Consider the following 15066-nt stretch of genomic DNA (forward strand, 5'->3'; position numbering starts at 1 on the left):
TGAGTATTGTTCCCAGGCAGTTATTGTATTCTCTTGAGATGCAAGGCGAACACATCTTGCAAGGTGCAGAGCAACTGCAAGCCTTGTACCCCGAGGAATACGTTTTATAATAGGAAGAGAGTTTTTTAAAGTAGATATTTTTTGCCAGAATGGTTGAGTTGGTGTCGTGAGGGTAACATTAGGTTACGGATTATTGGGGCCAGGGCAAGAGGACGCACTTTGGGATTTGTGGACTTTCCTAACATGTATCCTCAAGCCCAGGTTATCCTTAAAATGTCGTGCCTGAGAACAATACAGGCAGCACACTAAATCACCCGTAGAAGATGACGTGGGTTGCACAACAACACCCCCAGACACATCACCGCCCGCGCTCGGGACATATACATTTAAAAATTAAAAATAAACACAAAAACAATTATAAAAATAAAAACACAATTTTTTCAGGTTCGCCGTGCACGCAGAACCGGGTAGCCACGGCCTAGGTACCCGATGCACCCGGCAGCGTCGCCACACCGTCGCTAGCACCAAAATCCTTATGATTTTGAGTGATTGAGCGGATATAATAGTTCATAATACATAATATACACTAAACAATAATAATATAATGATGACAAACATGACATGTCATGATGTGTCATTAGGAACGGCGTATCCGCTCGGGGCGCCGCAACGCGCGCTCGTTGGCGGCGGCGCCCTAAAAAATCTTTCCAATCTTCTGCACCTCTTTAAGTTTTTCTTGTGATATAATGTATAATATATTAATATAACGATGGATTTTATTTTACTTTATTTTCTAACAGAATTTTGCAGCTTGTTCTTTAAGTTGCCTAGCAACTCACCACTTTTTTATTATTTTTCAAGGGATCTACCCTGGTTTACTATGTTTTCGCGTCAATTTATTTTTTTTAACTTTACTAACTTTGCCTGATCGCATATCCAGCGCACACTTTACGTGCAATAAAAGAAAAAAAAATGGATTTCCAAATTTTTATTGGTATAACAATAGCGGAAAGAAAATAAAAACAAATTAAATATCTAGCATCTCTTCCATACGTATAGAATACGGTACATCGTGTACGGATGTCAAATTGACCGTCTTCGATCTGGCGACCACGTCGGCTACGAGTTGCTCCCGGAATTCTTGCCAGCGACGTTCTGCGACAAACTCTTGGAACAACTGCTTTTTTGACGGAATCTGTTAAAAAAACGCAGTTTATGAGCTCATAGAGATCGTAGGTTAGACACTTCTTTACTGCACTTTGAGTGAGCACACAATAGTTTTTGTACAGCATAGTTACTTTTACACATTTTTTTATGTTTAAGAAGTCTATTACAAAAGGATTTACCTGTGATGTTAGCGGTGAAGAGTATATAAATATAAACGTAGGTGTGAAAGAGTTTTTATTAGTGAAAGAGAATTATTCGTCCAATGGAAGGACAATATCAGGATATTCAGTGACCTTGCGCACTATTAACGGCGATTTACGGTGCACTGACTAAGGGATATCGTTTTAGCCGGACGTTTCAGCTACATTTGTTCTGGAAACCCATTTGGATGTGCCCAGAACTTATAGAAGAACCATTCACATTTAGAAGTTGTTTCACTGGGGTTTACCATTGACCATTCATTCATGTTTATTTCTTTCAGTATATTCAAGATACATGAACAAACACACCCAGACTTAGGACAATAATCAATCTTGCTTTAGATAAAATGAGGGTACCTTTTTCTCCAAATAATGCTCGATCCTTGACCAGATGTTAGCTGTGTTTCGTTGTAGCAACCATATCTTTGGCATTAGCATGCAATCGACTGGTGTTAGTGCTATAATACGACGATCTCGCATATTCTCTCCAAAACCGAACGTTGAACCGGGGTAGAATAGACACACCTGCATAAAATGTGATTAAACATGTTCTTAATTACAAAGAAACTTACATCTATTTAGACATCTCAGAATCGAAACTTCATAACTCAATCATGGCAAAAAAAATGATGAAATTAAGGTAAAAGCCTTTGATTCATCATTTTCAAAAGGAACATGAACCCATCGCAGTTAGCCTTTAGGTCAATCGTCACATTGCACGATACATTTTGTCCGGCGTCATTCTCTAAAGCTATGAACTAATTGAGTCTAAAAAGACTATTACAATCCAACCTGCATAAAATAAGTCTTTAAATTCGGAGGCGGCATTATTGGATGTTGGATACTGAACCTGTAATAATAACAAAATTAATATTAGCTAGAGACAAGGTATCGATAATATTTAACATCTTTGACATAATAAAAGCACTATCTTGGAATGGCTAAGTTCTGAGAAAAAAAATCTACAATCTAGTTACAGATTAGACTACTCACCTCACAGATTCTCGATGCTGCTCAGAAGGTTGCATGAGAACTGCAGATTTAACGGAAGCTTCACGAAGTATCCCCTCTTGTTCCTCTGCGCCCTCTTGAACCTCAGCTGGAACTTCATCTTCTAATATCGGTGCAGGGGCAGGTGTGCCGGTTGTTGAAGCTTCAGTTTCCTTCTCTTCTTGTATCGTGACTATACTATCTCTTTTAATAGACCCAGACCGTTTCTGTTTAGAGAGTTCCGAACTGGGTTTCTTTATAGTTTCTGTACCCTTGGCACTGGATGTCACTTGCATGGATGACGAAAGCAGTGTAGCGTCTTCAGATTGACCTTCTCTGCCTTTTTTATAAGCTTGAAAATATTTCGCATCGATATCCTGATCACTCTCTTGTTTGGGAATCTAAAAGTAAGAGATTTCATCGTTTTGTAGTACTAAGTATAAATTTGATATGTCTGAACAAAAAACAAGCCCAAAATGATTTTGTAACACAACGTACATATGGATCATAAAGGACGTAGGAAGTGTGTCCCAATCTTTGGGTAACAGCGATTTGAAGAGTCTCAATCATCTGGCATTGTCCAGACAAGATGAAGTAAACGAAATTAGGTATGCCCATGCCATCGCCTAAAATAGTCTCATTCCTATTGTATGCTTTCATTTTAGCCACAATACAACCTTCGCGCCTAGCGACCTGTAAACAAAACACATAAGAGCAAGTAGTTAAAAAGTAAAGAGTCTGCTTTGAGACCATAGCACACTGCTATGCTAACGTACGTAAAGTCTTAGAATACATGACTCTCAAAAATATAACACTGACGTCGTCTACATAATGTTGCATTTAAGCATTTATAACATCACATTACCTCATCAAGTGCATCAAAGTAAGTGAATGCAGACATAGCACGACGCACTTCATCCCATTGCTTCTGTACGGAAGCTTGCAGAACATTCTTGAAGTCTTCCTGCATTAGTGCCAACAGCTCACAATGACCTGATAATAAATGGACTTAGAGCTTCCGAGTGCGCGCGTGAAATGATAATAGAAGCTACCAAACGCTTTCTGTTCCTAAGATACGTAATCTGTTTGGTCGATAAGATTTTCGATAGATTCCGTTGGGATCGGAAAGTGGTCACAATCAGGACAACGGGTAAATTGCAATTGAAATGTCGTACACTAAAACTCTCCTTACCAACGGTTGTACAAGTAGCTGTTCTTGGAATATTGTGCAGCAAAGAGACTTCGCCAAACATGTCCCCTGGATGCATGACGCCAATATCGACGGACACATTCTGCTGTAGCAGTTCGTCGAAAACCATTTGGCTAACCATGACGTCACCAGTTACTATGAAATACAGTGCATGGGCCTCATGATGCTGGCGTACTATCACACGATTGGGGCCGTAATACCTGAAATACGTTACCGCGGCCAGTTTCTTCTTTACATGCTGAATAATGAAAGAAAATATAATTATAATTAGCAATAATAATTATGAGTGCAATAGCTAATATGCATCTGTCAGGATACGAGTCGTCCGTCCCGACACCTCTTTAAGCAACATGTCTTACTAAAACAAAATATATCACAGTGTAAGCAGCTGTCTTCAGAACTATATATAGACCTTAAATTATATATTACATGTCACAAATCTTATCTTGGCTGCAAAATTTTGTCCTACAATTTCATGTGCGGATTCAGCTGCATCAGGCATTGGAAAATTTAATTTCAAAATTAAAGTATTTAGGTACTTACATTAGGATACCTCTTGAAACACTTAAGCCCCCCGATAATGCGGTAAATATATTTCTTTTCAAAGTCACTCCTTTCATGTGCATCTTTATTTAACAGGGCTTTGTCCTGGCGAAATTGGAATAAACATTCATATAATACGTTTTTATTATAACTATGAGGCTGATTCTAATGAATACCATACCTTTTATACTACATTTTTAATTACTTACTAATTTTATACCCCTCAAAACTAAGCTACCTTTAGAGACACCTAAATCACCGATTATATTGTTATATGTAGCTTGATGCTCTAATGATATTAAAATTTGATGTTCTTATGCTTTTTGGCATGTTTGCTACGATAACATAAGTAGGAAATGCAAAGAGTTAATGTTAATTTCCTCCATGTTTAAAAGACTAACGCCAGGTCATTTTACGTTTCTATTTTAAAACATTATTTGAGCGATAGTTAATAAACCTAAAAAAAAGTTCATAATACATAGTGGTCTAACATTAATTCCCAGTAGTCGTTTCTTCTTCGCCTTCCCGCGCACAGCTTGGGCTACTCGTCTTTTCACGTCTTCAACACCCTCATATTGTTCCGCAGCCTCTATAAGCCAGTATGTGTTTGCCATTGCCAAACGCCCTATAGCTTTAAACCGACATTTCGCGCGAAACTTTCGTTTCATAATTTCTTCCGGATCCTTAAAAACAAATTTTGTATTGCAATTATATTACAGTTATTCATATTTTTCAAGATCTCCTATTACTTAGTTTCAAACTGCGCTAACTGCAACCATTTACGTGATTAAGAAACGGTTGTTATTGTTTAGTTTTAGGTATGATGGTGTGATCACATAATATTATTGGGTTCATTTTTCTCTAGTCTGCTCTAAAATAAAGAATGCATAAATAATGTATACAAACAATTTCTTTTTTAGACCCTCCAGTTCGTATATTCGAAGTCATTTTTATTACAAAAGTAAAATTGTTCAAAAACTAGAAACTTTATAATATTTCAGACAAAATTTAATGAAAACGTCACTATAATTTTATAGTGTCTTGTCATTACAGAAATACAGAAGCAATTAAGCCAAAACATTGAAACAAACAAAGAACAAAAAGTATTTATTCAGCAAGACGCGATAGTTGTATTTTAGTTTGCAATAAAATAAAATAAAAACTGTGAACAGGAAGGAAGCAGGTAGTGACATAAATACCCAGTGTAAAAATTAGGCTCATCTTCTTTATTTTTGTTTCAGTTAAGTTTTTATAGAAAAATGTTGCATAAATATATAAGGTCTGTGTAGCATCCACTTTTTATTGTGTAACGGAATTGACAGTAACAGCAACAAGCCTCAGAATTATTTATTTATTATCTGTGGACGTGATTTAACAAATTTTGACATTTATTTACTTGTCAGAAAACAGAGTCGTCCGGCATACTTGGCCTGGCTTCGAAACGTTTATAAAACTGCACTGCATACCATAATAAACTGGACAAATCTATTTAATACAAAGTAAAAATTGTATCAGTTAATCTTACAAAATGGTAAGTCTACTTCGATTTAATTTGTAAGGTTATTCAATACAGTAAGAAGTGTATTATGCTAAATCATTGTTTCAGAGTTTTAACCTGCCTCCCCTTAAAGTAAAGCCTGAACATGTCAGTAATATCGAGCCACAGGAGGGACCCTTCGGTGTTCCGAATCCGCTCGTAGCAGGTCTGGCTGCAACGAAGAACAAACTTGGCATGTCACATCCTTTAGAAGTCTCTGAGAGAAGCGTAAGTAAATGTATTCAAACATTCGCATATGAATGACTTGACAACACTTGTAACTGTTTAGACTGTTCAACTCTAAATTAACATTGTTCTATGGTTATTTCAGTTTCATTTAAATCAAGAGAAAATGAATATGGCTATGCTCCGTAACATCCAAGGGCTGCACGCACCACTGAAACTCACCATGGAAATGAAGTTTACAAGCAAGGTTAGTTAAAAAATATGCACATATAAAATGGCCAGAATAGCCAGCATACTCATTCCAGAGAGTTGTATTTGTTCAAACAACTACTATGTAACACTTATTGAAAGTCGAGTGCCCGGGTGTGCATTTCCTTAATAATTGTGTTATGGCATTAAAATGGTTTCTTCCATAATTTACTTCAATATTAATAGTAATAGGTACTAGTATGAATAATAACTAACTGCTAACTATACAAAATTTTCTTATTGAGCTTTAAAAAAGTTTTATATCTAAAATCCTTCTTCAATTATGTTACAGGTTGGTCATCTCCCATTCCTTCAGAGGTCCAACTTCCAAAGTGATGTGTTATCCGGCAGACACTTGGATATTGGCTTTGAAGATATTCTCAACACACCAGAGCTATGCGAAGTGGCCGGCCAGCCTCATGCGGTGGTGGAACGGTCCCTAGGCATACTGTGAGCCTGTTAGTCTAGATTTTGTCTTGTAATATGCTACGGTTTTTCAATAAAATTTTAAGAACTTTGTTTTTATTTAATTTTGAATAGAGGAAACTTGAAAAACTGTCATGCTTAGTTTAACTTTAAAAACGAAACAATTTGAATATTAAGTATAGTTTAGCCAGGAGTAAAGCCATATCAGCTTATAAGAAATATGTCACAAGTAATACACATTTTGTATTTAAAATCTTTTCTTATTCTTTTACAATGTCAAGTATTCTGAGTCTGCATATCTTTTTAACTTCATTAATGCCAATTGCTACTTCTTCTTTATAAGAGTTTTCATATCGAACTTGCAAGCCTTCCATTATAGATTGAATTTTATTTTCTCTTGCGCAAATTATAAAAGGAAAGTCGAATTTCTCGTTGTACCTGAAAAAAATGTTCATAATATGAATCAATAGAAACATCAAATCCATTTAACTATTTCATCATGAAAAGCGATTGAGAGTATTAATGACTGAAAACAAGCCAAATGCGAGCTACTATCACATTAATGATTAGATACTAATAATGTCCTGTCCGTTATTTGCCACGGGCCCACAGCGGCTATTATCGCAAGACATCATCATAGTGCACAAGGGGTGCACGCGAAAACAGGTGCACTCTCCTGGTACCTAATTCTCATAGCCTCGGATGAAAATCCGACACTACCGGAGAGAGATCAATCGCTGGACCACAAGTCGGTGCGTGCCTTGGGATTGAACTTGAGACCTGTGACTTGGCAGTCTTGCGAACTTACTACTAGGCTACCAATAATCGAAAACTTTAAAATTTAGTCTTTAGTCTTTGGGTGATACGAACGAACGCACGTCGTTCTCTTATCCGTGGGAAAAAAAGAAGCAAAACTATCTAATTAAGCATGAACGAAAGTATTCGTAGTATTAATGAGAAGAGGAAAGTAAGCACCACGACAGCATTAATCATTATCATAATCATTAATTTTCCTCAATTATGATACAAACAAATGTAACTTTTGGTACTAAAACTTAAAAATGATATTAGTTTACCAGCAATAGCGCCATCTAGCGACAAACGAATGAACGAGAACGTTATGTGTTCGTTTTGATTAAAGTTTTTACAACTGATTGATAGATGGCGGAACTGATCACAATATTGAAATTGTTACACAAAAAAAACAATGTTTTTACATGAATTACTAGCTGAGCACAGTTTCGCAAGATATGTTTGCAGTTAATTTCTGTTCTACTAATTCACTTTAAATACCTTATAATAACGTTATTTCTTTCTTGTTGTAGGTGGATCTACCTACAATATCGTGTATATATATCGTTTAAAAAAATCCGTTTATAATAGTTAGATATTAGGTATATGCCTGCCTATGTAACCTTGATTTTATAGATAAATATTTTATTGGGTATTGTGCAAAGAAATTATAACGGTAGGTATTTTTTATTTTTTTAAGTTATCTTCTTATTGTTTTTTTTTTTTCACTTCAACGATGTTTAGCGCTAGTAATGAAAACGAAACCAAATGAAAATGAAAACGCTAAAATGTATGGGAATTACATTTTTTTTTCAATAAGTGACTTGTTTGTGGTTTGTTATCTTCATAATTTGGGTGTTAGATCACTCAAAATCCACCAATTTCTTTCTCTAAGAGTTTCACAATAGAAGTAAGTCAATTTATAGAGTACCTAGGTATTCACGTATCTGAATAGGTAATGCATAATAGAACTTTATATTTAAAAGCGCCCTAATCAATCAGATATCAAACCACACAACACCCTTCCAATTTACGCATCTTATCATCTTACTCACGTCTTCCGTAATGTAATCTAATTCCTCTACCTACCCTTTGAAAGCTACCTATTATAGATATTGCTATGTATAACTACAAATATGGGAGTACGGTCCCAGTCAGGGAGGGGCTGGTTCTTTTTCTTTATATTCTTATTAGGTTCCTCCGTCTTTGTATCAAACACATTAGGTACTCGAACATTTTCACGTGAAATATTAGATAGTCAAATTATTTTACTTATCTACTGTTCTATTGTATATTTGGACACTAGATACCTTAAAAACCGGGAAAATACAAAGTCATAAATAAATGTTTGTCTGACTCGCCCATTGGACATAGTACAAATGGCTGAACCGATTGAGACACAACAAGACTACTAAGAGTTTAATCAAATTTAAATATGGGTAGGTATATCAGTAGGTATAAGAGGGGGGAGGTCAGAATGCTCCGATTTATTTTTCAAACGCTCCATTAAGCCGTAAAAAGCGCCATCTCACTTCTGCAACGGATAACCCTACAGATTTTTTTTGATGTTCAAAAGTGATCGACCTTCAGATTGACAGTCTGTTGAAGCCTACCTCAAGCACAAGACGTTATTCAGTTCAGTCCAGCGAGTTATGCAGCCAACCCCATCTGAACTTAGAATAGATGACATGAAAGGCTAAGTAGGCAGGCGTAAAGGTGTATTTATGATGTTTACCGATTCTTTCTCTCCTCTAAGATCCGCTTTTGTTCCGAAGTAAGCTTGTCAAGACCAGCGGCTTTCTGTTCTTCAGTGGACTCTTGTGTGAGCTGGCCCAGGTCTGCTAGCCGACCGGCCAGGTCTGGATGTAGCTTTAGTATTACCACTTTATCTGTAATTGTTTGGTAATAAATTGTATAAATAATTATAAATAGAATTTTAAAAAAAACTGTCGTTTTACCCTAAACAGCCCAAACTACGGACTACAAACACTTCATAACTAGGTAGGTGTCTATTGCATCCATCTCACAATATCTATTTGTTCCAGAGCCGACATTTATTAGTTTATATGTACTTTCTGTTGCAAGACGACCAAGACAAAAATATCGAAATATTGGCTGTGTTAATATTTAGTAGATGAAAAATACATGCACCCTTTTAAATTCCTTGCTAGCTGCATTGGTTTGTTTCTAATAAAACTGACACCATAATACCTAAAGGATTTCGTATAGGGTTTATCATAGATGTTCTAGATAACAAGTAACTCAGATATGACTTACAACCCAAGGATACAAATATAGTGATAAGTGCTAATTGGGCTTACCTTCCAAACTCAGATCCTGTAAGTACGTCTGGAATGCGTCACATAAAGCTTCTAAACTTTGAAAAGGGCATTTCTTCTTAACCTGCACCGCAGCATCTTTACAAAGCTCTATAACACCTCCAAAAATTGATTCAAACTGTTTGTCACTTAATGAGTTAATCTCAGAAATACTTATTTTGGAAGTCAGAGATGCCATATTTGGTTGATATGGTATAATTAACGTACTAGCGTAACAACAAACGTCAAACAACTGTGTTATCTGGTTCCTATCGGACGACGAAGCTTCGGGTCATTACGGGGTCAACTAATGAGTGTTTAGTACAGTATCGTTAGACAGACTGGACAAATATTTATGTCAATTATGTCAGAAATGCACCGCGTAAAAAAACAAGTATTTTACCAAATGGTCTATTGCTACGTTACGTTTACGATTGAGATGATTTCTTGGCAAAACCCTTGTTTAGTTGTTCTTATTTACTTGCTTGGTAGTTTTTTAAAAGTGTTTCTGCAGCGAGGTTCAAAGTTCAAGCGAATTTAGACCAGTAAGTATGCTATTACTTTGGTCAATTATTAAAATGTTGATACCGATATGTCTTCTCTCTTGAAAACTCAAATAAGTATGGTCAAGAGTTCTACTTTAGTCAAGGTAGGTGCATACATGAAAAAAGAGTGGGCGAATGCACTACGCGTTACGTTACGTACTATTTTCGCAAAGGGTAACATTCTTGCCTTAACAGCTCACAGTAAAGATCTCTGTTCCGTCTCACAGTACAAGTTTATATGCTTTGCCTTGTGTTCTTGTCTCCTGTCTACTTCGGTAAAGTAGACGCAGAATCTCCAGCTGTCCTTCTAACCTGCGAAAATCGTGATATCAGCAACAACATTTCAATTTTCCAATTACCTACTATCAAATATTTAATCATCAATGATTATCAAAGCGTAACGTATGTAGCATATAGCCACATAACAAAGAAATACAAGATAGAAAATATCGTTCTTGGTTTAAGGTTTACAGAGTAATCGTCCCCGCGCGGAAGGAACATGTAAATCGTTTCGTAAAGAGAAACAAAAGCGACATTTATGTGTCAGTTGTGGGAGCTCGGGTGCGCGGTGCGAATAAATGCGAATAACCGGGAATAGTGAGGAATAAATCAGCGTTGGCGCGTTGACGCGGGGTAACGACGCCTGGGGGATTAGCCGCGCTCTCGCCCGCGACAAATGGCCGCTTGGGAGATGTTTCGTCTCAACCCGCACGCCATTACAACACCGACTAGGATTACCATGACATATTTTTGTAGAATTGTTGAGATTCTCGTTTGACACACTTTCCAGCGTTTGAAGCTTTTGCCGTGAATTAGTACTTTTGTTTCATCAACTTTATTTATCTACTACGTAAAGTGAGTACTAAATTAGATGAGAAAAAAAACACTAAACCTCTTGGTGTTCTGGACATGTTCTAAATCTAATTTAACTAACTTAAAGCCTTCATAATATCTCTACCGATAAACTTTCCCTGTTGCACGATCAAATGTGTAAACTCAATGAAACCAAAATTAAATAGAGTTCCAGCTATAAATAGTCATCTCATACCTAATGTAAAATTTTAGTAAGTAATTGTTAACAGCCAAAAATTTGCGATTATGGTCACCCTATAAACCGCGACGCGTTTAATAGCAGTTTGAAATTTGATTCAGCTGCCGTTTGTTTAATTATATTTCTCAATGAATATTATATCATCAAGGTTTAACAGAAACAATACACATTTAACTGGATCTGTTTTACAAAAAAGCCTAGTTAGGTACTACTGAATATAAAAAAGTGGATAGACTAATTGGCATGGAATAGCATGGTATATTGCATGGAATCATGACAAAGAGCGTTTACACGAAAGCACGCTCATGTCATCATGAGCCTATTTTTACATGTTAAGTGGGGAAACTCTCAATAACTGCTATATAGTCGTAGTGTCAGACTCTTGCTACTAAACCTGAATTGCCGTGCAACGTCTTCCGCATTTGCATAACAATCAATCACGAGGATCATCAGGCTAGCCATTTCCCATGTTAGACTCGGCTCCTAGTCTAACCGGTTACAGCTCAGTAATCCGTTTCAGACTAAGCGACTGGACATTTAACTACCTTAATCCAGTGGTCTGGGTTACACAATACTTCTTAGTAAGAACGCTTTTCGGACTCCGGCTTCTGTTCCCGATGACTGTCAAAGAAGACCACATGACAGTCAGAACCCACAATAAGATAATAACATTCTTCTTCTCTCCGTATGATTTATCTACCTAAACCTGAAATCTGAGTTTTTAAACCATTCGTAGGCCTCTGAAGTTGATTTAAACAAATCTCTCTTAGGAGTAGTCGTTTAGTCATTATTCTTTACCATTTTCAGCGAATATGCACATTAAATCGAAGACATTGGTGCATCGGGACGCGAACCTAGGGCCTTTGATTTGGCAGTCCAACTGTCACACACCACTCAAACACTGCTACTAATACCAGTTTCCCATTATAGCAGGTAACGAAAATAATAGTGCAGACTTAAATAAGCCAATAAAAACTTCCTTTATTTACTTTCCAATACCAATAACCATCTAATATTCAATAGGAAGATATTAATTTAACGTTCATATTGATGACTAAGTATTCATAAGAAGTTGCCGATATGTGGTGACTTAATTGCTCACGATTTGTTCTAATTAATCACGATTGAATAGTAAACAGTGATCGACAGTATATACTATGATAGTAATACTAATAACTATAGGCTGAGATGTAATAGTGGTAGTATTATGTTCAAACTTTAAACAGGTATGTATATTATGTTTACTTAAAAGGAGGTTTCATTTAAGATTAACGCTTTATGTTTGATTGGTGAAGAATAAACCGATTTCCTCACAGTGTTTTCCTTCACCGTTTTTAGCAAATGGTAACCACTTTGCAATACGCACATTAATACGAAAAGATATTGGTGTATCGAGACGATGTAACTTTCTTTCTACGCTTCAGAATATTATGATTTTTAAGTAGTTATTTCGTTTTTGGATGGAGAGTGAGATGTAGGAAAATACAGTTTCGCTTAATAGGTATTGTCTAATGCATTCTTTGCCTATGGAGGACCGCTAACGCTAACTTTTTTGTCGGCTACTTCTAAACTTATTGCCTTTTTCACAATAACGCGGAGAGGTATGAAACTGAAATTAATTTCTATTACAGAAATCCTGCATTTTTCACGACTCCAAAGACGTAAACGTCTTCGTGGTCAAAAGATATGGCAGTACATGTCGCATGATGTTAAGGGAAAACTCACAGGATAACTTCCCATTTTCCTACTCATAATAGAAGGATTTTGGACCTATCTATTTTATGTTTTTATGATAAAAGCATGTTGACTGCACGGATAGCCAAACCCAGTGAGCACGACGTGTCGTGAGTTCGATACCCGTGTTGGAAAAGTATTTGTGTAATCAAATTCCTTAAGTCGAGGTTAAAGTATATTTATTTTATTTATAATAATTAAATTAAAGATATACGTTTTGGATAGTGGTTTAAACCTGTTAAATTAAAGGCATGAGGTCATAATGATAATAGGTAGGTACCTACCTATCTTTTTAATTACAATTATTTAAATAGGTTTGCTTTTGTAGACATAACCCACGAAGCCTAATAAACGCCGCCGAGCTATCAACATGATTTTAATATCATTAAGTGAAAACTTTCGTACATAATAACAATGGAGCAATCGTAATAATACTCTGTTAATAAACTCAGCGGTCATTTGGTAAACAAAACATAACGACAGTGACACTCTTGAGAAATCAAAATGTGGTGCTTTAAAATGATATGGAAACAATAAACATAAAAAGTGCGGCGTGCACGGCGCATGTGATTGCTGTGAATTAATTAAAGTGGTTTTCATTAGGACCATAAACGCGAGTGGCGGCAGTGCGGCGTGCGAGCCGCCATTTTGGTCGGCAGGCTCCGGCAAGGCGGGGCCTGATCGCAGATAACAAAGCTCGGCACGGAACGCGCCGCGCGCCGCCGGCCGCCCGCGCCTACCTGCACTCCATACTCTATGTATCTCACCCAACCACTTATGTAATGGACACTGCATGCATTACTAACGGGAATTCTAAAACACGGATGTGTTTGCGATTTCACAAAGATTATTAATAGAACAAGACGTGTTTCGTATCTCTTCCGTGATTAACGCTTTCCATAGCCACGCAATAAGATTTTCCGAATGTAAGTCAACAACTAAACCCACGTTTAGATCGCGTAGTTATTGATATAAGCTTAATACTGTTAATACTGTGTACATTACAGAACAGCTCCATATAATGATTACCTAGTGACATTTGAATGTGTTATCTCGTCATGGATGCAAGTCCCTCCATAAAACCCTTTTACGTAACATGTGACGTGGACGTCGCGTGAGTGATTTACGGCGACGATCGGGACCACAATATATCCAAGTTTACTTTGGACAATCCTAGCACGGCCTGCACAATACTCAGATAATTTATTTACACGCTACGGGTAAACTTAGGACCTTTATCTCATTGTTCGGGACTTTTAGGTTAGATAAAACAAATAATGTGTTCTTTTATGTGAGTAATCGTAAAGTGACGTCCGCCCGCGGCCCGGCGACCCGGCCTCATGGGGTGCGATCCAATAAGGGATATTGAGCGACTAAACACACGCGTATATCAACGTATAGAATTACACGTGTAGGTACCTACAGCCATTAAACTTTTCCTAGCATTTATAACATTGACAGATAATCGTAAAGAATGTCTTTATCAAGATAATAAAACGCTTAAGTCAAACGTAGATCATTGATAACAGAGATATGTATGTGGATTTATATTTACGTGTTACCTGTTTATGTATAATTTAAGTAGGTATCTATATCCTTTAGCAAACTTTGGTATTCTCTTATTCTGTTTTACATATTTACTTAAGAAGTGATGCATGATGTTAATTAACTCTTAAAATATGTGGACTTTGAATCTGTACACCATTATTTTATTAGGTTCTACAATTTGACATGTCAACTTCTCTTTCTTCTTCATAATATTCAATTAGGTTAGATCATAAATACTCCAAATGCTTACAGATTTTTTTAAAAAAGTACCCATTCTGGAAACTAATGAACCCTTAGAAATCACTGGTCAAAAATAGTTGGTGTCATTATCTAACACTAAATACATACGTTAAATTACTGACTCTACAAGTAGAGAGCGCTCTAAAATGTGCATACAAGCAACGATAAACACAAATTCTGCTCAGCTTAATATTCGTTTTGCGTAATTAGATATGTATATTTTAGAAAATTATTAACATGAAGGTATCATAGCGTGCGTTAAATTGCAGGCTCTTTATTTAATGTCTGAATGACTTACTTTTTCTTGAAGTTCCTATGTACTTACGTATG

General features: G+C 36.5%; 3 protein-coding genes across 3 annotated transcripts; 1 reads left to right on the plus strand and 2 right to left on the minus strand.

Moving 5' to 3' along the window:
* Nucleotides 1-973: 973 nt before the first annotated feature.
* Nucleotides 974-5176, minus strand: LOC113508410. The gene is made up of 10 exons (XM_026891441.1): nucleotides 5017-5176; nucleotides 4602-4793; nucleotides 4111-4215; nucleotides 3550-3805; nucleotides 3223-3350; nucleotides 2856-3050; nucleotides 2361-2758; nucleotides 2160-2217; nucleotides 1725-1892; nucleotides 974-1195 (listed from the first exon to the last, which is right to left on the minus strand). The coding sequence occupies exons 1-10, from the start codon at nucleotides 5056-5058 to the stop codon at nucleotides 1028-1030; spliced, it is 1710 nt and encodes a 569-aa protein (XP_026747242.1). The 5' UTR covers nucleotides 5059-5176; the 3' UTR covers nucleotides 974-1027.
* Nucleotides 5177-5502: 326 nt separating this feature from the next.
* On the plus strand, nucleotides 5503-6599 carry LOC113508412 (proteasome maturation protein). Its single transcript, XM_026891444.1, has 4 exons — nucleotides 5503-5641; nucleotides 5717-5875; nucleotides 5979-6080; nucleotides 6375-6599. Exons 1-4 carry the CDS (start codon nucleotides 5639-5641, stop codon nucleotides 6534-6536), a joined length of 426 nt encoding a protein of 141 aa, XP_026747245.1. The 5' UTR covers nucleotides 5503-5638; the 3' UTR covers nucleotides 6537-6599.
* Nucleotides 6600-6747: 148 nt separating this feature from the next.
* LOC113508411 (2-oxo-4-hydroxy-4-carboxy-5-ureidoimidazoline decarboxylase-like) lies at nucleotides 6748-10003 on the minus strand. The gene is made up of 3 exons (XM_026891442.1): nucleotides 9622-10003; nucleotides 9036-9189; nucleotides 6748-6946 (listed from the first exon to the last, which is right to left on the minus strand). The coding sequence occupies exons 1-3, from the start codon at nucleotides 9815-9817 to the stop codon at nucleotides 6769-6771; spliced, it is 528 nt and encodes a 175-aa protein (XP_026747243.1). The 5' UTR covers nucleotides 9818-10003; the 3' UTR covers nucleotides 6748-6768.
* Nucleotides 10004-15066: the final 5063 nt, after the last annotated feature.

The sequence above is a fragment of the Trichoplusia ni genome, chromosome 2, assembly GCF_003590095.1.
Source record: "Trichoplusia ni isolate ovarian cell line Hi5 chromosome 2, tn1, whole genome shotgun sequence".
Taxonomy (NCBI): domain Eukaryota; kingdom Metazoa; phylum Arthropoda; class Insecta; order Lepidoptera; family Noctuidae; genus Trichoplusia; species Trichoplusia ni.